At 42.9% G+C, this 27,342-nt stretch overlaps 2 protein-coding genes across 2 annotated transcripts; both read left to right on the top strand.

Moving 5' to 3' along the window:
- The first annotated feature begins 245 nt into the window (after positions 1-245).
- On the top strand, positions 246-1,676 carry LOC131238670 (3-ketoacyl-CoA synthase 12-like). Its single transcript, XM_058236290.1, has one exon. It carries the CDS (start codon positions 249-251, stop codon positions 1,584-1,586), a length of 1,338 nt encoding a protein of 445 aa, XP_058092273.1. The 5' UTR covers positions 246-248; the 3' UTR covers positions 1,587-1,676.
- Positions 1,677-24,972: 23,296 nt separating this feature from the next.
- On the top strand, positions 24,973-26,711 carry LOC131240490 (3-ketoacyl-CoA synthase 19-like). Its single transcript, XM_058238755.1, has one exon. The coding sequence runs from the start codon at positions 24,975-24,977 to the stop codon at positions 26,445-26,447; it is 1,473 nt and encodes a 490-aa protein (XP_058094738.1). The 5' UTR covers positions 24,973-24,974; the 3' UTR covers positions 26,448-26,711.
- The last annotated feature ends 631 nt before the right edge of the window (positions 26,712-27,342 follow it).

The following is a 27,342-nucleotide window of genomic DNA, read 5'->3' as shown; positions in this document are numbered from 1 at the left end:
GCATGACGACGTACAAACGGATGCATGATTCGTATACACAAGTTGATGTTTGGAAGTTGGGTAGATGGAGATGCTTCCCCTATCAGACGGTTAAAAATACGAACCTCTCTTCTCGTTCTTTCTCGCCTTTCTTCTTCCCACCAACATTGCATGAGATAGCCTCTCTTTCCATATTTTAAGACCCTTTACTTCTCAAGCTTCCCCGTGAGAAAGCTCTCTCTCTCTCTCTCTCTCTCTCTCTCTCTCTCATGGAGCTCTCCATGCTTCTCAGTGCGATTCTTCTTCTTTACTCATTCCTTCTCCTTTGGAAGTTGTATGAACAATGGAGGAACCAAAACTGCTACATTCTCGATTACGTGTGCTTCAAACCATCAGATGATCGGAAGCTTGACACCGAGATCTGCGGTGACATCGTCCTAGGAAACAAGAACTTGAGTGAGAAAGAGCACAAGTTCATCCTCAAGGTCATAGTTGGGTCCGGAATTGGTGAGGAGACCTACGGCCCAAGAAACATCATCTCTGGAAGAGGAGAAGAAGCTCCATTGCTTGCTGATGGAATCTCGGAGATGGATGAGTGTTTTAATGCTACCCTTGATGAGCTGTTTGTGAAATCTGGGATATCTCCAGCGGATATCAAAGTGCTCATTGTGAATGTCTCCATGATCTCTCCAGCCCCTTCTCTTAGTGCAAGGATAATCAACCGTTACAAAATGAGGAAGGACATCAAGGTCTACAACCTATCTGGAATGGGATGCAGCGCAAGTTTGATATCGATAGATATCGTGCGAAACATCTTCAAATCACATCCGAAAATGTTGGCTGTGGTGGTCACATCAGAGTCCATCGGCCCCAACTGGTATTCAGGCAATGACAAGTCCATGATCCTTGCTAATTGTCTCTTCCGGTCTGGGGGATGCTCCATTCTCTTAACAAACAACCCCGATCTTAAACACCGAGCAAAGTTCCGCTTGAGGTGCCTGATCAGGACCCACCTAGGATCAAATGATGATGCATATGGATGTGCCATGCAAATGGAGGATGAGGCGGACCGTCTTGGGTTTCGCCTTGGCAAAGGCCTACCTAAGGCAGCCACAAAAGCATTCTTTGAGAACCTTAAAGAACTGGCTCCTAAGGTTTTACCTCTAAGGGAGTTACTACGTTACGTTGCCTCTGGCCTTCTAAGCAAGAAAGGTGGTGCAACAGCCCCAGTGAATTTCAAGGCGGGCATCGATCATTTCTGCCTTCACACAGGTGGGTCAGCAGTCATTGAAGGGGTGGGGAGGAGTCTGATGCTGAGTCAGAATGATCTGGAGCCAGCTAGTATGACACTTCATCGATTCGGTAACACATCAGCAAGTAGTCTTTGGTATGTGTTGGGGTACATGGAAGCTAAGGAGAGGCTTAAGATGGGGAATAGGGTTTTGATGATTAGCTTTGGGGCTGGTTTCAAGTGCAACAGCTGCTTGTGGGAGGTGGTGAAGGATTTGGATGACCGGAATGTCTGGGAAGCTTGCATTGATGGGTACCCTCCCCAGAAACTAGCCAATCCTTACATGGAGAAGTACGGCTGGATCAACGACCAGTAATGCTACAAAGACGTTGACCATCAACCCATGTGCATTTTATCTCTTTCTGCTTTAAGTCCATGTTGTGTATGTATTGGTCTTGACTTTGGTCTTCTTCTTCTTCTTCTTCTTTTATTATTATTATTATTATTATTATTGTGTGTGTGTGTGTTTGTGTCTTTTTTAGGTTATGTTCTGTCTGTGTAAGTTTCTGAGCTGTGGTAAGCCGACATGCACCACCATGCCAGCCATACGTGATAACTTATCTTATGTGTGGGACACTTGAGCCGTGCATCATGTTGGCCTGTTGATTCACTGGCAGAAAATATAGTCAGATAAACTTAAATATATCAGGTGGGTAACGCATGTAGAGAAACATGAAGGATGGTTGCGAAGCGTATGAGCTGCCTGATTAGTGGCTTCTTTTTCTCAGCCAGGTCATTAGATGGTGGCTTATCCCGCTTATGTATAGCGTATATGTTCCACACACATTCCAGGTCAGCACGTGTGAGGACTGTGGATGTGTGTGTGGCTTGGCAAAACTTGTAAGTTTGATGTTGCACTTTTGTTTACAAGTCCTGTGGACCCTTGATATATGTGTTCTACAAATGTTGGGCATTTATTTGTAAAACACTAACTTCCGAAATTCCTTTCTATCTCTTATCGTACCAAAGCTTTTGGGGCCATCATGTGTATATATGAAATCCACTCTGCCCATCAGTTATACCTCATGTCACCGAATATATAAAAGATCAACCTGAACAACAACAACAACAACCACAACAACAACAATAATAATAATAATAATAACTCATGTGGGAAGATCAATGTAAATTGGCACCTAAAATTTCTTTATTCAAGTGCTGTGGCCCACCATAGTTTTGAAACAGGCTGATTTTATCCTGGTGATTTACACATGCCTACCGGGTTTGATGAAAGATACGCGCTTTGGTGGCCCCACGAACAAACTGATGGTCGGTCCCCAGTGTCCCCTATGGTGTGGCCCAACTGATTTGTGCATCAATATGATTTTTGGGCCCATGGCCTAGCATGGAGAAGAATGATTGATTCAGTGGATTTTACATGTACAACATTTTGGGCCTCAACGGGTTGGGTGTTTTACACCCTGAGTAAAATAGGTGTCCTAGGGGATTAGGCTTTTTTTAAAAAAAGAAAAATAAAAAAAAATTCAAGAGAAATTATATTCCTGAAATGAGAAAAACTGTACATCTAGATCACATGCGGGCTGGACCACCTCAATAAAAAAAAGGGGGGGGAGGGGCCAGCCTATCGTAAAGGCCTACACAGGACATAAACAAGAAAAGAAAAGGTAGAACAATTTCATCCCCTAACCGATCCTAAGCCCGCCCAGTCCAAAACCAATTCCCTTCCAAATAGGAGAGGAAGATATGAGGCATTTGTGAAGATCCTGTCAGTTTGCGTGGTGTTGCCCATAGTGCTGCCATTTTCATCCCTTGACCGATCCTAGCATAATCCTGGGGGATTAGGCTCCTGTCAAGTACGGATAATTAAAGGTAGGAGTGTCAATGAGTTGGCCCGAGGACCAGGCTCACGCTTAAATTTTAAGCTCATTTCTAAACGGACGGGGCTTGGACTAGGATGTCCAAAAGCTAATCGGCCCATCCCGGCTCATTAGAGTTTACAAAAGATTTGTCTCATTTTAATAGTGGGAGTTCAATCCCTACTGTGTGGCTCAGTACCAGGGACTTGGATCTGTCTCATTTTTGGGACCATGCCCTAAAATGAGATTTTAAAACCAATGGATGGCGTGGATATATGACAAACATACATCGAGGAGGGCCCCACGGCCAGTGTCTCAACCACTAAGTTGTTACCTACCACAGGTAATCCGCATCCTACTTCCAATCGGTTCAACTTCCAAAAGCCCACTTCCAATCGGGTCGACTTCCAAGGTCTACTTCCAAAAATTATTCCCATTTCAATAATCAAGTGGCCCACGCCATAGAAAATAATATACAGGACAAAGAAAATCCTAAGAACTATTTTCTTGGTGTGGCACACTTAAATCATGGACAGACCTGGGTTTTTGGCTCCATGCCTAAATATTGGTATGGCATCTAATGGTTTTATTGGATTTTATATGATCATCACTGTGAGGCCTTGTAATAATCTAGGGTGGACATCTCTCTTGCAATGATTTCCCTTGGTGTGGCCTACTTGAATAACAAGCATGTTCGATTTTTCACACTTGACCTAACATGAGATTACACATCTAATGGTCTGACTAGATCTCACATACACATCACGGCGGACCCCTCAAACAACCATGGGTGTGCGTTATAACAACCCTGATTTTTGAGCCATATAAGAACTAGGGCTGAAAGTCGGGCAGGTTGGGTTTGGTTGGTGCTCAACCCTAGCCCAACCCAAGATTCCTATACCTGAACCCTAACCCAACCCAACCCAACCTCGGGTTGGAAATTCTCAACCCAAGCCCAACACAAGCGGGCTCGGTCAGGTTGGCCAGGTTAGTCGGGTAGATATATGCTAATATTTTCATATAGCATATGGCCATTCACTCCTTCAGGCGATTTCTCGGTCAAGTCTGTGTAAGAGCTTAGTAGAGCTCCCAATCTGCATAGGGCTTGGTCCAGGTGGGTTTGGCATGCAAAGTTCTGTATGCACCACCTTTTCATCAAGTAGCATTAGCATCTAAGTGTTTTTGCTACTCGATCGACGCATCCAGAGGCCATTCTGTTGAATCTATGCACCACCTTTTCATCAACAACGCGATAGCTTCAGCCTGTTGGAAATGTTTGGGAGATGTTTTCGGGATCCCCTTTTCTGCCAATATGTCAATCGAAGAGAACCTCAGCTTTTGGTGGATGCCTGCAGGCTCACTACAACGTTTCTCCCCAATCAGTAAGATTACCCCATCATTAGTTTTGTGGGAAATATGGAAGTCCAAAAACTTAGCTAAATTCGACGGCGAGGCTATAAAGGTGGAGGAGATTGTGTTTAAGGTGAAGTGCTGGCTGCATTTGCTTGTTAAGCGAGCCCCAGAACTTTGGTGTCCGTTGCCGAGAAGATCCTCTCGGTCCTTTCTGGGGAGAGCAGATTCAACGCGTCTTCATCATCCCCTAGTTGTGGTCAGGTGGGAGAAACCATGCACAGGCTGGTCCAAGCTCAACATTGATGGCTCAGCTAGGGGTAACCCGAGGCCGTTAAGCGGAGGAGGTATATGTAGGGGTGACAATGGTGAGTTTAATTTTTCTTTTTCAGTAGGATATGGGCTAATGTCCCACACATATGCGAAGCTTCGTGCAGTTCATGACGAGCTCTCCCTTTGCTTCAATTCTGAAATATCTAATATCATCATCGAATCTGACTCTAAGATCATGATCAACTTCCTAGATGGTAATATGCGCCCCTCATGGAAATGGGCCCATTGGATCGAGAGAATTCAGAGCTTTTGCTCTTTAGGTCAGTTGCATTTTCTCCACATCTATAGAGAAGGTAATGGGCCAGCAGATGGTATGGCCTGTATGGGCAGTGAGACTCAGTCCACCTTGCTATTTTGGAGCTCTTCTCTCCTCCCGCGGCATGTTCAGGGAAGCCTCTTTCTCGATAGGCTGGGCCTTGAGGTTGTTCGCTTCGACTCTCTTGCTGACTAGATATTTGTGTCGTTTCTTTCCCATTTTTCTTTCTCCTTATAATCTATTAGAGAAGGAAGTCTAGCAATTCTCGGCTTAGCGTTGTCGCAAAGTGTTGTTTCAGTAGGGTCTGGCCTTCTGCTTGATTGGTAGCAATTTCTGTATGTGCTTTAGTGAGAGTCTGGCCAATCGGGTTTGATGTCAGGTCTGCTTGAAGCGGCTGCATGCAGTCGGGGCTGAGTGGATTCTGTTTTAGCTCTGGTTTCTCTTCTGCTTTAGCTCTGTTTTTCAGCTTCCCTCTGCCATCTGCAGGTTTGGGCGGCGGCTGAGGCCATGTTTGTTGTTTCTCAGCTTTCCTTTGGAGCCCATCTGGATGTATATGTCTCTATTGTCAGCTCTTCCGTATGTTGCTGCTGCACTGCATATCGGTCCTCCAGTTTTGGTTTTTCTTCTCTGTTTTTCTATTTGGCCATGTGTAGATGCTCTATATGATAGGCAAGGACCGGATCCTTTTTATTGGGGCCTACCTGAATGGCTATATATCCCACTTTTATATTTATAAAGATCAGGTGGAAGGATTTCCACCTTTCCTTTTAAAAAAATGCTAATATTTTCATTATTACATTAGTCTATTATATTTTCAATACACATCTTATTTTTTGTACCTTTAATTTTATTAACTATATATGTAGTTATTTATTGTAAAGAAGTTCATTTTTTCTAAATAAACAAGCTAAAATATAGGACAACTACACTTTTAAAAAACGTATCATGCATCAAGCAATCTATTTGGGAGAGAAATCTGGCGTATCTTGTTAGCTTGAGTCATTGGAAACGACGTGGACCAATGAAACCCGATGGCATTGGAATTTAATGTGCCTTCAATATAGACGATCCACACTGAATTATAATTAAGTTATAAGGAACTTATATATTGATCGGGTTCGGGTTGGGTCGGACAACCCGAGACCTCAACCCAAGCCCAACCCAAGTTTTATCAAGTTGGTGCTTGTATGGCCCAAGCCCGAAACCAAACCCGATACATCCTGCCCAAGCCCCACCCAATGTCAGGTCGGTCATGGGTCGGTCGGGTTGAACCCGCCCAAATTTCAGCCCTAATAAGAACTGGACTAATCAAATTATTAATTTATTTTTATTGTTACTAACAAATTCAAGCATTTAGCCTAGTTAGTAGATATACTCTTAGTGGAAAATAGCTTAATCGATTGATTCCAAATACTATAGTATTTATATTTTTGTTAAAATTTACAAAACCCTGGTGGAATCTTCTAGATCTAAGGCTATTTCTATATTTAAAGGGGGAAACCATAGGTAAACTCTGCGGTAAATCCTAAAGCAAAGAGCCGCCAGAAGAAAGATAGAGAAACCGTATGAAAAAAGCCTTGGTTGATAAGTTTTCTACAAATTTCTTTTATTTTTTCTAAATTCGGAACCTAAAAATCCTAGATCTAAATAATGAGCAAGGCAAATTCATCCCACGTCCATTATTTTGATCTATGGAGAAATTTTGAAGAAAGAGAACAACTTTTGCATGAGATCTTGTATTCTTAGGGATCAACTTTGAGAAAACAAGACATTTTTTTTTCTTGAATGGCAAAGCCTAGCTCATAGGGCCCACCAACTTCATTGAAACAAAGAGAATTTTACAACCTGATCTAATTCGAGTGGGGCGACAACATCAAAAGAAGGCCCGCCTATCATAAGCTACAGAAGAGGGTTGCCGAACGCAGAAAGGGAACGATAAAACAACAAAAAGGAAAAAAAGGAAACAAGGGGGTGAGCGACCGCATTAAGGTGCAGCGTGCACTAATCTGATCGACCCGAGGCCCACTTTCTCTAGAAAGATTAAACCCCTTATGTGAAGCGGGAGATCACGCACATGACGGCAGATAAAAGATGACTGACGCTTGTTGGCAATACGGGCCAAGCCGTTGGCAAGGCCATTGCCCTCATGACATATGAGGCTGATCGAAATATTGCCCAACATCATGAGGGCTCTGATCTTGTTGGCCCAGTAGGAATATTGCCAAGCAAACGTCGATTTTTCAGATAGCATGTTGACCGTTACTTTAGAATTAGATTCGATCTCGATGTTAGAGAAACTTATGTTGACAGACAGCAGTAAGCCATCGTGCACAGCTCTCAACTCAGCTTTGTTGTTGGAACCCACCACATAAGACGACCCAAATGCAAAATGGAACGCTCCTTGATCGATTTTGACGATTCCCCCTCCCCCCGATGGCCCTGGATTGCCTCTGGAAGACCCATCGATGTTGAGTTTCACCCAGTTAACATCTGGTCTGGCCCATCTAACAATGTCAACCAACAGATTACGAGGGCCCTCCAGGTTAAGGCCCACTTGTGTACCGCCCTGCCTCCTCAAAAGAGAGTTGGTTGGCCTTTCCGACAGCCATTGGATCCACCAGTTAATCCTTGAGATGGTCACTGTAGCTTTCACAAGCCTATGATCATATCTGGCCCTATTTCTCGCCAACCAGATTTCCCAGATGATGCAGCAGTCCGAGAATATATGCGACTGGGCCAAGCCTCCTCCCGCAGTGACCGAAGTCCACCATTGTCTCAATCTGGAGTTAATCGACTGGTTGGGGAGAGTGATGATCCCGAAGAAACAACCGAAGTGGGCCCAAATGGCTAACACCAGAGCACTATGGAGGAAAAGATGCTTGATCAATTCGACGCTAGGCCTGGATTGAGAGCTCTCCTCGCAACACATGCACCTGGAAACATGGGGAACACCTTTATCTTGAATGCGGGTGTCCACTGGCACCGCCCCTTAGAGCAATTTCTAAATAAAAAATGAAGATCTTTTCGAGCCATTTGCTCTGCCCGCTCGGGAATATCCAATCCCTGCCACTGGATCTCTGCCTGCTTAACTCCCAGGCTGATTTGACAGAGAACTTCCCTGAAGGGGCCAGGGGCCAGATACATCGATCATTGTCCTCGGAAGTTGCGAACCCACCCTAGAAAATAAAATCAACATTTGTTTGCGAGAGGAAGGAGAACACCAACGACAGGGGGAGGAGACCATGGGACCTAGGAAATTATGAATCTTCAGGTCCCACAATTCATCAAGCACCGGTCTGATCATCCTCTGCAGCAAGGGGCCAAGGCCTGACCAGTTGTCAACCCAAAGGCTTCTAGATCCTATGTCAACTAGCCATTGAACATTCTCTTCCCACCTAAGGAAGGAGTACTCTAATTTTGGTCCAAAACAGCGAAGTGAAGGAGGAAATGGAGCTTCTATTTCTAAGACAAAGGTCTGCTTGGTAATTGGAATTCATGAGAAGAACCCAAGGCACATTATCTTCACTGAAATTCACATCCCAAGCCATTTTGAGCCTAGTAGCTTTCACCTCCTCCTTCAGTTTTCTAATTCACAGGCCCCCCTCCTCAATAAAGCTCGATATCTTCTTCTAAGATATTCACTGAAGCTTGTGTTTCCCTTCGAACCAACCCCAAAAGAACCTGGCAAAGCTTTTTTTCATCTTGGCAAGGATTTGGGACGGGACAACCGAAACTATCATGATGTGAAGCGAGATGCTGCAAAACACGTGTTTGATAAGAATATAGCCACTCTTGCTCTACCTTTGATAAAGGGGATGCCCAAGTAAGAAAATCTCCCACTTGATCTGCCAATGTCGAGATGTCGTTCGATGAATATAACCCACCCCTCGGACAACTTATTGGAGCAAATAAAGCTACACTTCCTTTGATTAATCCTTTGCCTTGAGGCTTGTCGGAAGTAGTCTAGGAAAACCTTGACCAATTGAAGGGAGGACTCTCTCCCGTTCAGGAATAGCAGAGTATCATCAGTGAAAAGCAGATGGGAGGCAAGCATCCAGCCCCTTCTCATTTGGAAAGGTTTGCACCACCTTCTTTTCATCATGGTACTGAAGTTTCTGGAGAAAGCATCTACTACAAGGATGAATAAGCTTGGGGAGAGGGGATCTCCCTGACAAAGCCCTATGGAGGATTTTAAAAAACCAGCCGCTTCACTATTAATCAACACTGAGAACCAGTTATTACTCCAGCAATTTTCCAAAATGGCGATCCATTTATTGCTAAACCTAAATTTTTTGAGCACCTTCTTCAGAAAGTCCCAACTCACTCTGTCATATGCCTTCTCGATATCCAATTTGAGTAGGATATTGCCACCGCGAACTTTTCAGTTCAAGTTTCTAAATACTTCTTGTGCATATGCAGTGTTCCCCATGATGGCCGCCCACGCACAAACACACCTTGTTCAACAGAAATCAGTTTGGGCAGCAGTCTAGCAAGGTGGGAGGCCAACACCTTGGATAGAATCTTATAGATCACATTGTAAAGACTAATATGGCGGTAATCTGCGAAGGAGACAACCGAGGGGGATTTAGGAATTAAATAGATTAAAGAGGTTGTGTATCCTCTGGGAAGTGGGCTGCCTGCTAGAAGACTTTGCGCTGCACCAAGTATGTCCCCCCCTACAACCTGCCAACAGTGGGCGAAGAAGACCACTGAAAAACTGTCCGGCCTAGCGGCTCCATCTTTAGGAACGGAAGACACTACAACTAGCAATTCCTTTGGGGATATTGACCCAATCAGCTCCATGTTGTCTTCCTCAGATAGTAGAGAAACGGATTCCATAAACGAGATCGGTGTTGAAGTATCGACGGCCTAGAAAAGATTGGAGAAGAACAAAATAGCAGCATGTTTTATTTCCTCCTGCCTAGTCAATTCCTCACCTGATTCAAGTTTTATAGAGTTGATCTCAGTTCTCCTCATCCGAGCGGAGGCAGTGATATGGAAGAACTTAGTGTTTCTGTCCCCTTCTTTGAGCCAACTATTGTGAGCTTTTTGTTTCTAGAACACTTCTTCCATGAGTTCAAGCTGCGACAGTTTTTGTCTTGCTGCCGCTCCATCACACTGAAGGTCTTCATTCATTGAGTCATGCATTCTTTTTTCAATGTCATTCAGCTCCTCCTCAGCCTGCTTTACTTATATGAAAACGTTGTCAAACACTTCCCTATTCCAAAGTCGTATGACTTGCTTAACTATTTAAAGTTTCAGCTGCACATTGATTAAGGGAATAGGGGAAAGCTGGCCTGACCAAGCTTCTTTAATCACCTGCATGAAGCCATCATGGAGAGTCCACACTCTAAAGAACCTGAAAGGCTTGGGAGAGATGAGCGTTTGACTTGGAGAATGAAGACGCAGTGGGGCGTGGTCCGAGTTAAAGTGAACCATATGTTGAAATCAAAATCTTGGAAAAGTCGTGAGCCATCAGTCATTGATGATAACACTATCCAACCTAGCCCATATCCTCGCCATGGCCGCCCTATTGTTGCTCCAAGTAAAGTAGTTCCCAGAGAAACCTGCGTCCAAAAGTTTTGCTTCTTGAATGGTTGCCTGAAATCATCCATGCTGGCTATATTTGGCCTAAACGAACCAAGTCTCTCATCCACCGATAGAACTGCATTGAAGTCACCAGCTATCGCCCAAGGTCGTTGGGTGTTCCTGCTAATAGACATCATCTCCCTCCATAGCGATCTTCGTTGGATTCTTCAGCACTTCGCATACACAATAGAAAATAGGATAGGCTCCCTGGAATTGGGAACAACTACATGCAGAGAAATCAACTGATTTGATATAGAGGCTACTGGCACATCCAGGGAGTTTGATAAAACACCCAAAATTTTCCACCTTCTCCATTGTTAGATAAGTAGCAATGAAATCCGAGTTTTAAGTCGAACCCCACTTTGTTGGACTCCCTAACCATCGACTCTAGAATGGCAAGTAATGAGGGCTTGAACTTGTTAATCAACTTCAAGACAGCTATTTGAGTGGAAGAATTTCTAACTCCACGAGCATTCCACACAATGGCTTTGGTGACATAGCCAAAGTTCACTGCCTGCCGTTTCATCTTCTGAGTCTGCTATACCAACCCCCCTCACTTGTTTTAACCCAGAGATTTATGCCTCTCACTTTCCTATTTTTGCCTTTAACGGATATCGAGCCATCACCAAGAGCCTCTGAGGCAGCCTTGTCTGGAGATCTTGCGTTAGTCGAGGCCACATGTACTGAAGAGTTTTGGCAAAGAAGGTTTACTAGGATAGGTAAAGGATCTTGGCATTGGGAGGGCTCTGGAGTTGGACAACACAATCGTCAGGTTGACTATTGTCTAATGGATTCCTTTGATCCAAAGCTTCATGATCGAAGCACAGGGAAAGGTCTACCGCTAGTTGGAGACAGTTTTTCACTAAGCTTGGTTGATTCCTGGGTGAGGGATCACACTCTTTTCCTGTGGGACTAAAGCTCACCTTTCCTTTTGCCCAGGGAGGATCTCTCTCTGGGCTCAAAGCCTAGGTTCTGAGAGGGGAGCTCCCTTCTGATCTAGCCTAGAGAAGTTTAGAGATATCTTTGTTCTAGTCGATGTCACCTAGCGGTGGAGTCTCGATTGATGTGGGCCTCACGTTCGGGATGACTGCGTGGCACTCAACCTGCTTAGCTATTAGCTTTCATTGTTGTACCTTGGTGTCCAACCCTGTAGCAGACTAAAGGTAGGGGTTGGCTTGGAAATTATGAGGTTGAACTGAATTGATGTTTGGGCACCCATCTGAAGCATCAGAAAACATATCCCCTCTATCACTCTGTAGGTGGATTGCCCCATCAGCTCCAGCTGATACTGGGTTTGGCGGGGGCGACATACATTCAGTGGGGGAGTGATAAATTTCTAGCATCAGGCAATGAGCATGGTGGCAATTCCCTTCTATTGGGTCCCCATCACAAACAAGCGGTAGGCCCTATTGATAGATGCACTTTTTAGGTGATTGCACGAGCATTGATTTGGTCCTCTCCACTAACGCAAAAATGGCCCTTACTATGCTTGTCTGAATTCTCCTCTGAGTTCCCCTCTGCTATGTCATCAATAGTTCTCATGTTTCTCTCTGAGGCCCTAACACAAACAGTTGGAAGGCAGACCAACTGACCAGTTTGAGTGCCATAAAAGTTTCTTTCTACCCAACTCTTGGTGGATTCGTCTTGTTTGACTTGTGTCCCGAAATAATGTTGAACATCTTTGTGCGAAATATCAACATTCTCAACTTCCGCGTAGATTGGGTAGTTTGACTCTAGAACCTGCAGATTAAGAACTTGGCTCAAGCTGACTCCAGGGAGAAGGATCACTTTCACTATTGCATACATTTGGAATAGCCCAAATCTACTATTGGTATCCAGTTGTAGAACCTTCTTGAAGTAATTCCCTAGATCCAGAATCACCGCTTCAAACCATGCTTGTGGGGGAATGCCGAAAATCCTGATCCATATACCTTCCCTTCCCTCCATACCGTCCTAGGACCATGGGACCACCAAATTTAGGCCCATAACCTTGTGTAGATTCCCATCCTCAAGGAAATCTTTGTACTCACTCTCCGATTTCAACATGATTAAGAACTAGTGATGCGATAATCTTATGACATCAATAGCTGAAGAACCGAATGTCGAGCCTCTAATGTCTTCAATTAGCTGTAAAATCGATGTGGCTGGATTGGATACCCTACCTATCGAGCCCCAATTCAGTTCTTGGGGTTTCTTATTTACCACTCCCGGATCTACCACCAAACAAAACACGTCTGAGCAGTTTGACCTCCTAACCTCCTTCCTGGTTTTGACTATGTCAGCATACAATCTAGCTTCGCCTGTTAGAGGGTTTACGGAGGGAGTTGGCCTCTGTTCCTGCAAATTAATGGGTCTGGTTCTGGCAGGTTTAGGAACATAGTAGGGTTTAGGATTTGCTATATGAGCTGTAACTTTTCTCTTGTCGATTTTCTTCCCATTAAGAACTCCCATTGCCACCCTACCGTCCATCTCATAGTGGAATCTAACAAGTGTAAAACCTCTAGGGCCTTTGTTGTCCCTGAACCTTGGAATATACACATCATTTACTTTTCCATATCTCTGAAAAATCTTGTGTAAATCATCTGAAGAGCAATTAAATGGTAGATTCCGAACATAGAGGCTAAAACCCCCTATTGATCTGCCAGGGAAACGGGAGGCTTCAAATCATCTAGCCGCTCGGCCTCTGCTAGCCCCTCTAACTATCACCCCTATGCGATGGGGCGTGGGATCTCTCTCTCACGCTATCTCCCCTGCGCGGTGGGGCATGGGAGCTCTCTCTCATCTCAGAGTATCATCAAGATCGAAAACAAGACATATCAGTGTAGGAAGATTCGAATCAAATGATCTTAAAGCTGAATTATGTTATGACCTCAAATCCTAGAATGATCCGACTGACAGATTTCCCACAACAATCTATGAATAGTATAGATGATATTAGACTATGCTGTAAAAATCATTTAAACCAACAATTATAGATCCCATATATTTCATATTCGAGCAATCCTTTGGTTATTTTGAATTTGTAGTGGAGAGCACCATTGGGTGAGTTGGACCCAATTTAGGAATCAATTGAATTCTCAAAAGCTAAGGAATAGAAGAGAAAACCCTAAAATTTCTGAAAAATCGTATTGTGTAGAAGAACGTAACCGACTTCGGTCAATTGATCAAATGAGTCGATTTTTGTCCAGCAAATAAAGTTGAAAGACCATAACATGATCCAATTGATCGAAGTTCAAGTTCGATCGAGGGAATTGATGGAGAATGGTAAAGTATGTTCAACAAGCTAGTTGAATTAAATTTGACTTTTTCGATTAATTGATGGCCAGGTTCAATTAATTGAAAGTGACCAAATTTATCTAGAGACTTAAGATGTTAAAATATGAATTTCATTGAAATATAGTCGATTGATTAGAAGATCAATTGAGGGCCCTCGAGCGGGCTCAATTGATTAACTGCATTGATAGTCCCCTATTGATTTCCAAATTTAGCTAAAAGGATTAATGGTGGGTTATATTGGGTTGATCAAAGGTGGACCCCACTTAATAGAATAGTTTACTTGAATTATAATACGTTAAATCATCTTAATAAGGATTCAGAGTCTAGATTCCTAAGCATATGACTTTTCAACAGATTTGACTTTATCAAGAATATAAGAGAGTGAATCCAAATGTGTCTCATACATGTACAGTTAGCACAAATGACATGTTTGTTATGATTGGCATGATTTATTAACTATCGGCTTGTGATAACATGCTAAGATGATTCTTCTTCTATTGGTTCATGCTCTGATGATTATTAATAGGAATTGAATACATGAACATATGAGCCATTATGATCATGAATCTATTGTTTCCTCTTGTACCAAGAGATGTATATATCGACTGAGTATGTTGATGCATATATAGTGAGCATGCATTAAATGCATCCATAGTGTTCATATGCTAATTCTTAGAGGTACTCTTTAGATGACTGCATGCACACCTCGTGTTTAAGCTCCTGGGGGATCTCCCTATACGATTTATTTGGTAGATATGTTACCAGATGCCCTTATTAGAGAAAGCTTATAGATAGGATAAATGTGGGCCTTGCCTATGCTTTCCTATAGTAAAAGCCAGCAAGGGATATATGCGGGTTGACGGATATCCCACCCAAACAAGTGGATGATCATCCCACTTGATATGCATTTATGATATTGCAAAATACATATATACTCATGCCAGCATATATATATTTGATTGTTGATTATCAGATTTTATATTGTGCTATGTATGATCCATGTTGGGTTTAGTCACTAGCTTGTCCATCTATCGATGTTGATTCACAACCATACATAGACGAACAAATAAGAAAATTGAATCAAGTGCCAGAAAATGAGGCAGAGTTAGCGGATGAGACTCAAGACCAATTGTCGTATTTTGTGGAAGATGAACTTGCCACATTGGAGGGATGATTTGCTCATGCAACTGGTTGATAGGCGATTATTTTTATATTTAGTCACTGATATTTAGATTTGATATTTCATTGTTTATAATAATAATTTTATTGAAAATGGTATTGGATATCGTAGTTGAAAAAGTCCTAAGTGGGTGGGCATAGTTTGATTTTGAAATTTATTTTGTGATTGTAAATATGATGGAATAACTGACAAAGAAAACATGTGATTTTGTGAATATATGGATGTTAATGTGGCGAGAATTTAGAATACAGTAAATTGCACATGAAGGAAAAAGTGAGTATGTCTACCGTTGAAACCTCTTAGGCTCCACCACAATGTTTATATGCCATCCAAGTCGTTCATAAGTTCATTCTTATTGGATATATATATAGATATGGAAATGGTTCCATGATGCGTGTCAAACATCAACACCGTGCATTTGATAGGTCTCCTTTAAATTATGGGATGTCCTAAAAATCAGCCATACACAAGAACTCGATTAGGTGAGCTATACCATCTAAAATCACGTGAAGACATGCATAAAATTAATAAAAGAACTTGGTGGGCCTACCTAAAATTTGAAAGTTCTCATGAGGTATGTACCTGATTCAAAACTTTTGTAGCTCCACAAATCTTTCAACGGTAGGTAAGTGTTTAACGCTCATTGTTTCTGGCCATGCGCCCACATTAGTTTTGGGATCATTTTTTAGCTCAGTCCAAACATAATGGGGGAAAATGGATCATGGGTGGATTTCTCGGGAACATCATGATCGGCCCCACCTAGGTACTGATGGCAGAAACTTCATCAGGGTGTCCCAAGAAATCTGGGTGATCATGTTATGACATGGGCAAAATGTAAGGTAGATCTAAAACTCAAGTGGGGTGCATGGTAAGGAACCGTTGGGATTGAACATCCACAGTTGAAACATTCACGAGGTCACGGAAGTTTTAGATCATGCTAATATTTTTGTGTTTTCTTCTCATCTACGTTGGGACAACTTTATGTACCGAAAGGAGGCTAGTAAACATTATGATGGACTTGGGGAGGTTTCAAGTGTGGCATTTTCCTACCTACATTTGCCTGTCATATGCCATTGAGTTTTTGATCTGCCTCACTTTTGAGCCCATGTCCTAACATGATATGTCAAAATGGATGAACAAGGTTAATTGGGCACAAACATCACGTTGGGCCCCACCTAGCTTCATGTGGCAGGAAGTTCTTGATGGGCATCTGACGCTGCCAAGTCAGGGCTCTATGAGCCCCACCATGATGTATGTGTTTCATCCACGCCATCCATCCATTTTTTCAGATCATTTGGTTACTTGAGCGCAGAAATGCAGTAGATACAAATCTCAAGTGGACCACATCATATGAAACAGTGTTGATGGAAGGCCCACCATTAAAAACTTCCTGGGGCCACAAGAGATTGGGATCAAACTAATATTTGTTTTTTCCCTTCAACTAGGTCTATATGACGTAATCAACAAGTTGGATGTCAAAGAAACATTATAGTGGGCCCTATGAGGTTTTTAATGATGGACATTCAATTACTACTCTTCCCACATGGTGGTATACCGATTTAGACTCATTTTTTGTATCAAGCCCTAAGGGGAAAATGGATGAACAGTGTGGATAAAATACATACATCATAGTGGGCCCACAGATCATCACAAGCCAAAACGCGTCCCCATTTATGCCATGGACTGCTGCGGCAGATTAGATGTAGCCCATCTTATTCAAGATGGTGCGATCCTTACCATGGGGCCCACCTTGATATATGTATTCTATATCCATGCAGTCCATCCATGTTACCAGATCATTTTAGGGCATGAGCCCAAAAATTAAACAGATCGATATCTCAGGTGGACCATGCTATAGGAAACGGTAATGATTGAATGTTCCACCATTAAAAACTTTCCAGGGCCCATCATAATATTTTTGTAATGTTTATTTTCCATCCAACTTGTTGATAATGTCACATAAATCTGGATAAAAGGGGGGAAATAAATATCAGCTTGATTCAAAACTTTTGTGGCTCACAAGAAGCTTTTCACGCTCAATCACCACTATTTCCTAAGGTCTGGTCCAACTATGACGTGGATCTGTTTCAGTTTTGGGATCATACTATTAAATGATCTGGAAAAATGGATAGACGGCATGAATATAGAATACATACATCAAAGTGGGCCTCACGATAAGGGCTGTACTGTCTTGGCCAGCCCAGTCCGTGCAGATGACGGTACTACCCCTGCTAGCACGTACCTAGCTAGAGATGAACAGTTCCATCAGGACTATGTGCGGCCCACCTTCATGTATATGTTTTAGTACGCTGGTCCCTTTTTTTTTTTTTTTTTTAAATAGATCATATTAAGGCATGAGTCAAAAAAGGAGGCTGATCGAAGGCAAGTGGGGATCGAACTCATAGCATTGAAAACTTTGGGAGCCTAAGCCTACCGTGGTGTTTATTTGCCATATAACCTTTTCATGAGCCTACATATACACCTGGAGGAATGAAAAGATAAATATCAGTTTGATCCAAAAATTTCAACGGTAGGATTTCATTCCCCAATGCTTTCTATGGTGTGGTCTACTTGAGTCTTCAATATCCCTTCTCTTTGGACTCATACCCTAAAATAATCGGTCGAAATGGATGCATGGTATATATGGATAAAACATATACATCACGGTGGGCCTCACAGAGCCCCTCATAGGACCATCCGTTCTCTAGCTAGGTCTTGGCGAGGTAGTCATCAATCTGCGTCCGACTGCCATGCAACATGCCATTGTATGTATATCTCTAGCAATTTCGCAACACACAGACAGGGCCCCACATGTGGGCCCTCATTGAATCAAGACCCAATAAATTAGTTAAAATGAAAAACTTGCGACAAAGGCAATGTTGGAATATTTAGTTGAATTAAATAGATTATTTAAAATTGAAAACCAAAAAGAAAATAAAATTTGAGACAACAGACTTAGAGAATTTAGTCGAGGTGTGACGTGAGTCACTTGGATTGAAATCGAATTTGCTCTCCTTGCATAGTGTCCCAAGTGCAATAAGTTTCCAGAGCAATCGACCTCCAGGATGCAACAACTATAACCCAATCCCAATGGTGCATTAACTGTACGCGGGTTCGAACTACTTATAGTTTAACCCAAAAGTGCTAACTTAACTTAGCAATGAACTCAGCAACTCGTAAACCAGAAAATAAAGAGAGTTTTCACAAGAGTAGAAATGATTTTCATTGTTTTGAAAATGGAATGGAATCCTTATATAGACTCCGAAGTGGTGCATTAAGCACCCTTTCGAAAAGGGTTTGGTCTGTTGATTTAAACCCAACAAGTGTGACCAACCAATCGCTCACATCTCTCTGGTTTAAAATGAAAATGCACAAATGCGAATACACTATCGCATAAATAAAGTCCCGCGAGTACCTATATACATATATACACCCGCATGAGTACACCTACACCTTCACGTGGGGCCCGGCCCGGCATAGCCCATCCCATCCCATCCCATCACACATGCACACATGGACGCAGACTTGGACTTAAAATCGGCTCGGCTCAGCACGACGTGGCGCAGTGTGGCTCGACTCGGGGCAGGCACATGTGTGTGGTCAATGGCATAGATTAGAGCTATTAACTTAAACTTATAGTTGAAATAAATAAACTATTTAAAATTGAAAACCAAAAAGAAAATAAAATTTGAGACAGAAGACTTGTAGAATTTAATCGAGGCGTGACATGAGTCACTTGGATTGAAATTAAATTTGCTCCCTTTGCATAGTGTCCCAAGTGCAACAGGTTTCTAGAGCAATCGACCTCCAGGATGCAACAATTATAACCTGATCCCAATAATGCATTCACTATACGTGGGTTCGAACTACTTGCAGTTTAACCCGAAAGTGCTAACTTAACTTAACAATGAACTTAGCAACTCATAAACCAGAGAATAAAGAGAGTTTTCACAGGAGTAGAAATGATTTTCATTATTTTGAAAACGGAATGGAAGTCCTTATATAGACTCCGAAGTGGTGCATTAAGCACCCTTTCAAAAGGTTTTGGTCTATTGGATTTAAACCCAACAGGTGTGACCTACCGATCGTTCACATCTCTCTGGTTTAAAATGAAAAGGCACAAGTGTGTGTACACTATCGCATAAATAAAGTCCCACGAGTACCTACACACACACACGAGTACACCTACACCCTCACCTGGGGCCCAGCCCAGCCCATCTCGTCTCGTCACACATGTGCACATGGACTTGGACTTGGACTCAAAATTGGCTCGGCTCGACACGACGCGGCGCAGCGCGGCTCGGCTCGGGGCAGGCACGTGTGTGTAGTTAATGACATAGATTATAACTATTGACATATATTTATAATTGAATTAAATAGACTATTTAAAATTGAAAATCAAAAAGAGAATAAAATTTGAGACAAAAGACTTATAGAATTTGGTCGAGGCGTGACGTGAGTCATTTGGATTGAAATTGAATTTGCTCCCCTTGCATAGTGTCTCGAGTGCAACAAGTTTCCACAACAATTGACCTTCAGAATGCAACAACTATAACTCGATCCCAGTGGTGCATTAACTATACACGGGTTCGAACCACTTACAGTTTAACTTGAAAGTGCTGAGCTAAACAAATATTTTTTTTCTTTGAAAGCACAAATCTCACTCGCACCGTAAAAACCATTTCAAACTATCAGATTCTCCAGTAATTTTGACTGCCCACTCGGAATGATAGTCAGTTGTTATTTTAACATCAAGCCATCCAAAGCACCCATTAAATGGCCAGAGTGGAACTACTTCATACTTTCCACCTGTCGGGGAATGGCCATTCCTATTTAGTGCCCTCGATGGAAAAAAAATATCTTGTATTTATCATGGTAGATGAGTTACAGCTGAGCTCATTTACAACCGGCAACTTGGTCTGCCAAGTCAGGCGGCTTTCTTAATGAGAAGCAGAATAACCGTATCAGACAGGGTTTCCTTGGGCTCCACCCTCTGTGAGCATGACATCCATTCCGTGCAGAAGGGCTGCCCAACTGTGAAATCTGGGTAGCCCAAAATTTAAACCGATCCAACCATCACGTGGGGCGGCATTCCATGAATTTTAAGATTTTTTGAGTGGTTCTCAATTGATTTTCAATCATGGTTTAGCCCACCTAATAATGTGTAGGCCTGATTAAGAGCATCGCATCTCCCGGTTGGATGGTTGGATGTACCGGTATGCCCCACGCACATACAGTCAGGTGAACAGGTGAATAAATTTCAAATGAAGATAGCTTTACAAGTGAATCGAAAATGAGCCTAATCTACAGTCACCCCTTTATTATTATTAATTCCACAGTTACCGGCTGACCTACCGGCTTCCTCACTGGTTAGGGCATGTATTGACGTGATAAAGAATTAGTACTTATTACACTTTTTGTGTAATTATTATGAAAATTTAAATTCAAATACTAACATTAATGCATGTTGGTACTGTTTTGCAGTTGACGAACCAAAATGTAGCAGCGTCAAATGCATGTGTTATCAGGGACAGTAAAGTAATTTATAATATTATTCATTAATTTCTTTTATCCAAGGAACCAACCCATAGGTATCATGATCAGATGCATGTGTTATCATGGCCATCAATAAAAAAAAATAGAAAATGCATGTGTTTTCATGAGATGGCAAAATAATTTGTAATAATTATAATTTTTTTTTTAATTACTTATTACTTATGAACAATCAATATACATTTCCTTTATATTATTTATGATCATCAGCCAGACAAAATGGCCCTACTGTTTTGAACAGTAAAGGTAATGGTAAAAATACGGTGGAGAAGGTCATTTACAGAAGAAAAGTCCAGTCATTGACATTTTCTATCACGTATTACTGTGGCTTTTGTAGAATATCAACAAAAGAGTGGGCCCAACCTAGTGGACGGTCCAGATGGTTGATGAGGATGCCACCGTGTAAAAATGTAACCAGGTGCATGCAAAGATTTCCATGTACTCAACCCACTGGATCGGGTCGAGGGTTCGAGTACCCATAGGTGGTGAAATTCCGCTAGCGTGAGTGTGTGGGGTGCGTGTGTGCGCGCGCGTGTTTTATAATAATAATAATAAACCCCACTGGGTCATTTTTCTCTTATAAAAACTGCAAGGTTTTAATGGAGAAAATTACCACTGTAGGCCCTACCTTTTATCCAACGTCTTTTACGAAGGATTCAAAACTTACCTTCTAAACTTCGGCCATTCACATACGGACAGAGCATTTGAGGATTCGACTACCCCTGCTTACGCTATCTATAGCTACGGTTATAATTCGTAGCCATAGGTCTACAGAAACGACATATAATTTTAAAAAGCAGGGGTATTTTCGTCCTCAAATGATCTGTCCGCACGTAAGAGATCTAAGTTGTATTTTCGTCCTCAAATGATCTGTCCGCACGTAAGAGATCTAAGTTGGTAAGTTAAGTTTTGCATTCTTTATAAAAGACGCTGGATAAAAGGTGGGGTTCACAGTGATAATTTTCTCGGTTTTAATGGGATAGCGTACCGTACCCCAGTACCATAGGGAGGACGTGGATTTCCTGTGAAAGCCTTTGCAGGAAGTTCCTGCGCTGGGAACTCAGGTGGTGTCAATTGTGATATTTTTGGGAAATCCACTTTGTCCATCCGTTTTTTGAGTTCACTTTAAGGCATGTAACTAAAATTGAACCGGATTCAATTCTCAACTGGGCTAAAAACATAAGAATTGAACGTTAACATTTGAAACATTTGTGAGGCCACGGAAGTTTTGACTCTTACTAATATTTGTTTTTACAGTTCATCACACTAGAAATGACGTTACCAATGATATGGATGACATGTAAACATTAATTTCGACCCTAAGAGGTTTCCACAGCACGAATTTTCCAAACCACCTTTTCCTTTGGTAGGCCCACTTGAGTGTTGTATCCTGCTCAATTTTTGTCTCGTGAGCTCACAAACGGATGGGCCGGGTGGATTCCTCACAAACATTACGGTGGGCCGTACCGCGTCACATATAGGTCCAGTTTTACCCTTGATTGCATTCGAGATGGACGGAGTGAAACTACTGCATACTTTCCACATTTAACAGGAAACCCGCCTCTGGCAGGGTCGCGGATTGGGTAATACCCCACCCTTTCCACGCTGCGAACGGACATACTCTCTTGAGGGACCACCGTGATGTGTACGTTTTTTCCACACCATCCTTCCATCCTACCGTAAAAGCCAAAAATTAGGAAGTTCCAAGGCTCAAGTGGACCTGCCTGTAGAGTTTAAACACACATGAAATTTTTTTTGAAGGTCGTATACGTAAGTTACGGATCAAGCTAACATTTGTATTTTCTTTTCATCTAGGCCCATGTGACCATATAACCAAGTACTTTGGATGGCAATTGGCCATCACGGTGGGCCCTAAAAAGGTTTCCATAGATGCTTCTTATGGTGTGGTACACTTTAGCTTTGAATTTGCCTTACTTTTTAGGCTTATACCCTAAATGAAGTATCAAAATGGATGTACCGTGTGGGTAAAATCCATACATCACGTTGACCCCTGAGCCTGGAGTAACACTGAATCGTATCCCTTTGGCAGGGTTTGTGGTGCACATCATTTTGCATGGGTTGCATGCACGTTGTCTATCCATTTCTTTTGAGTTGCGGAATTTAGCTGATTGAGTTTTCCTTTCACCAGGTTAGTAGAACGGAAAATAAGCATCATGGTGGGCACTGAGAAGGTTTTAACGGGGCCGGTCATTGTTACCATTACTTTCATGAAATGGTCCACTTGAGCCTTCGATCAGCCTCTTTTTTAGCTCGTACTTTAAAATGATCCTACAAAATGGATGGACAATATGGATAAAACGCATACATCCCAGTGGGCTCCACAGAGCTCTTGCATTGACGGACTCTGTCCAAGCAGGGGCACAAATAGGACTCCACGTTGGTAACCCTAATAATCTTTATAGGCTCATCATGATTTTTGTGTTATATCCACTCCATGTGTCCCTTTCACCAACTCAATTTAAACATAAAACCAAACATGAGTAAAGGTGGGCATCGAGTTGACTCGGACCGAGTTAGGTCCAACTAATTGACTCGATCCGGTATTATAAAAACCCTGAATCGAACTCAATCAAGCTCGGGATCGAGTCCAGTAGGCCTGACTCAATTTGAACTAATTCTTAGCTGGGCTAACCTGAATTGAATCCGACTCGGTCAGAGAAACCGAGTCGGATCGAGTGGGGTACATTCGAATTGGCCTGGATGCAACATGGCGGGCCAGGTCAATCAGAGCCATCCATTTTAATTAAAATAATAAATAAATAAATAAATACCTAAATACATGAAAAATCGGGCTCGAGAATGGGCTAGGTGACCAGACCGGTGCTGCTGTGTGGACGAGTAGAGGAGAAAGAGAGAGGCGGAGGAGGAGGAGCTCGAAGTCGGATGGGGTGCTGCTTAGCTGCCATGCGGATGAGTGGAGGAGAGAGAGAGAGAGAGAGAGAGAGAGAGAGAGAGAGGAGCTCGAAGCCGAACAGGTGCTATGGTGTGGACGAGTGGAGGAGAGAGAGGGGAGGAGGAAGAGCTTGAAGACGGACGAGTGCTACCATGTGGACGAGTGGAAGAGAGAGAGAAGAGGAGGAGGAGCTCGAAGCAGGATGTGTGCTGGAGTAGGGGACATCGAGATTGGGTTGGGTGCGGCGGTCGGCTGCTAGGGTTAAGGTAGAGATGGGAATGAGTATTTTTTTTATTTTGTATATATAATACCCGATTCCGGTCCAAGTCGGGTTTTGGATCGGATCAGATCCGACGAATCGGATTTCGGATGAGTTGGATCAGATTACTACGTAACCCGAACTCGACTCAGTCGGGATTTGGATTAGGGTGGGTCTACTCGATCCGAACCCGACCTTGGCATTCGGTTCGGGATGAGTCGGATCCGACCGAGTTAGACGAGTCGGATCCACCGGATCGAGTCGAGTCCTGCCTAGCTCTAAACATAAGTCCCTTTCACCAACTTATTTTAAACATAAAACAAAACATGAAGGAAATCCAAAATTAAAGAAGGCCACACGTAAGAAACAATTTGGGATGGAAACACCCATCATTGAAACCTACCTACCAGCCACCATGATGTTTATAGGCCATCAAACCTGTTCGCAAGGTGATTCCCACCTTGATGAAGGGAAAACACACAATACCAGCCAGATCCAAAACTTCACTAGCTCCCAAAAGTTTTTAATGATGAAAATTCAGTTCCAAATGTTTTTGGTGGTGTGGCTCATTTGAATTTTACATCTCTCCGGTGCTTGGGTTTCTTATTTTACTAAAATGAACAGATGGAAGGAGTCTATCTAACACATACATCACGGTGGGCATCAGTGCTTGGCCTCATGTCGAGCCGCACACAAGTACTGTTGTCAATGGGCCGGGCTCGGGCCGGTAATCATAATTTGAATAAACCCAGACTGACGGCCGGCTCCAAACAGTTCAAAATTCCTGGCCGAGACCAACCCCAGGCCCGGCCCATGCAGCCCTACGCACAAGCGAGAGATCGGATCCTCTCATTGACCAAAACATCTTAAACGATATCTCTGGAAAAATAAAAATAAAAATCGTCAGTTGGGTGGTCCGCAGTGTGTACAAAATAAACTAATAGTTTTCATGTCCAATTAAAATGGGTGGTCCACCTGACGATCTTGTGGGCCTTAGTTTTCATACATGGCGTATATGCACAGTTAGAATTTCATAATCAGCGGCTCCCATACATTTGTCTCTTTTGGACTCTTGCGCAAGCGCGCTTAGTTTCGGGTTTAATAACTATGGGCGGGATTTCCCAGCTATCAAACGGCTATAAATACGAACCTTATCTTGCATTTCCTTCTCCATCGAATGACGAAACCTCTCTTTCCCAACTCTTTCCCTTCCAAGCTTCCACCACAACTTTCTTTCTCTCTCTCTCATATGGAGCCATTCTTCCTACTCAGTGTGATTTTTCTTCTTCATACATTCCACTTCCTTTACAAATTATACGTGCAATGGAAGAATCAAAACTGCTACATGCTCGACTATGTATGCTTCAAACCATCCGATGATCAGAAGCTTAACACAGAGCTCTGCAGTAACATTATCATGAGAAATAAGAACTTGGGTCCGGACGAATGCAAGTTCCTCCTCAAGATCACAGTGAGGTCCGGCATTGGTGAGGAGACCTATGGCCCAAGAGACATCATCTCTGGAAGAGATGGACCTCCATCTCTCGTCGATGGAATCTCGGAGATGGATGACTGTTTTAATGCGACCCTCGACAAGCTCTTTCTGAAATCAGGCTTCCTCCCGACAGACATTGATGTGCTCGTCGTGAACGTTTCTATGTTCTCGCCGGCTCCTTCTCTTGCCGCGAGGATAATTCACCGTTACAACATGAGGGAGGACATCAAGGTCTACAACCTCTCTGGAATGGGGTGTAGCGCAAGTGGGGTGTCGATCCATATTGTCCGAAACATCTTCAAATGCCGCCCAAAAACATTGGCAGTCGTCGTCTCAACAGAATCAATAGGACCCAGTTGGTACGAGGGGACTGACAGATCGATGATGGTTGCCAATTGCCTCTTCCGATGCGGCGGGTGTTCTATCCTCCTAACGAACAATCCCGATCTTAGAAACCGAGCAAAGTTCCGCCTGAAATGCCTGATCCAGACCCACCTAGGAGCACACGATGATGCATATGGATGCGCCATGCAAATGGAAGATGAAATGGGCAACCTCGGGATGAACCTCAGCAAAGACCTACCGAAGGCGGCTACACAGGCTTTGGTTGAGAACCTTAGATCATTGGCACCTAGGATTTTACCCCTTACGGAATTACTCCGTTACGTGGTCTTTTGCGTTCTGAGCAAGACAGGCAATACCCTTCAAGGAGATGGGACCGCATGTGTGGATTTCAAGACCGGCATAGATCATTTCTGCATCCACGCTGGAGGGACTGCAGTCATCGAAGGGGTGGGGAAGAGTTTGAAGCTGAGTCAGCATCATCTGGAGCCCGCAAAGATGACACTTCACCGATTCGGTAACACTTCTGCAGGTAACCTTTGGTATGTGTTGGCCTACATGGAGGCAAAAGGGAGGCTTAAGAAGGGGAATAGAGTTTTGATGATTGGCTTTGGAGCTGGTTTCCTGTGCAACAGCTGCACGTGGGAAGTAGTAAGGGATTTAGACGACAGGAATGCTTGGGAAGATTGCATTGACCAGTACCCTCCTCAAACCCTAGTCAATCCTTTCACGGAGAAGTTTGGCTGGGTTAACAATGATCCCGAACGCCTTGCTCAAACTTGCATGGAGATCCGGAGGAAGTATGGAAATTGATGGGAGAGCACCTGGGGCTCAAAATTCAAATAAATTAGGGGTCCACTGGGAGGCGGGAATACCTTTTCCCCCCACCTGTGAACCTTCACTGGCTAGGAGAATAGGGATTCCCTCCAACTAAGGATCTCTGCCATTGATCCTGAATGCAGCTAGATGGTGGGAATCCAGTTGAAGTTATTATTAATCTTGGTAAGTCCCACTTATGGGTGCTTTTGCTTAGGCTGTTAGGCTTTTGGTCGTTTATCTTTGTTTTTTCTTTTTTATTCTTTTGATTTTACGTCCTACTTTTTTTTCCTTTTGATTTTACTTTTTACTTCTTTTTTGTTTTTCAAAAGTAGGTTATAAACTCCGATATAAAGGAGGTGCAGCGTTGTGTCAGGACAGCATTTATGAGACGAGCGCTCTTTTAATAAAAAGCTTATATTCTGACTTGTGCGTACGAAACAATGGATATTAGATGCGTGGGCTTGTCTGAGGGCTAAAGGTGTATGTCTGTCATTAAACCTATTAATTAGGTGTATCTCACCAGGATAAAAGAGAATATACAAAGATCTTTGTAATTACAAAACTCATTTCGGCCACACCAAGCGAACTTTACGGTTTTGGGAGAAATTTTACATTGCTCCCATTGGTGTGGCGTATATGATATTTAATCAAGCCTACCTTTTGCATGTACCATCAAAATAATGGTTATCACCTGATGTACGGAGTCGATCTTATATATATATATATATAATACAGGGCTCGGATGTACAGGTGCTTCACACGACTCGGCCGTTCTAATTTTGACCTGCCATGCAAGTTCGTCCAGCGCTTTAGCGTTTCTGCTCTCTTTCTCTCTCACTCACATTCACGGAGCTCTCCATGTTAAGTGCAAGAGAGCTATTCATGATAC

Source organism: Magnolia sinica, chromosome 3 (assembly GCF_029962835.1).
Source record: "Magnolia sinica isolate HGM2019 chromosome 3, MsV1, whole genome shotgun sequence".
NCBI lineage: Eukaryota > Viridiplantae > Streptophyta > Magnoliopsida > Magnoliales > Magnoliaceae > Magnolia > Magnolia sinica.
This window is presented reverse-complemented; position numbering and strand designations above follow the sequence as displayed.

Coding starts and splice junctions, on each gene's coding strand:
- LOC131238670 (XM_058236290.1), top strand. CDS start 249: ATGGAGCTCTCCATGCTTCTCAGTGCGATTCTTCTTCTTTACTCATTC.
- LOC131240490 (XM_058238755.1), top strand. CDS start 24,975: ATGACGAAACCTCTCTTTCCCAACTCTTTCCCTTCCAAGCTTCCACCA.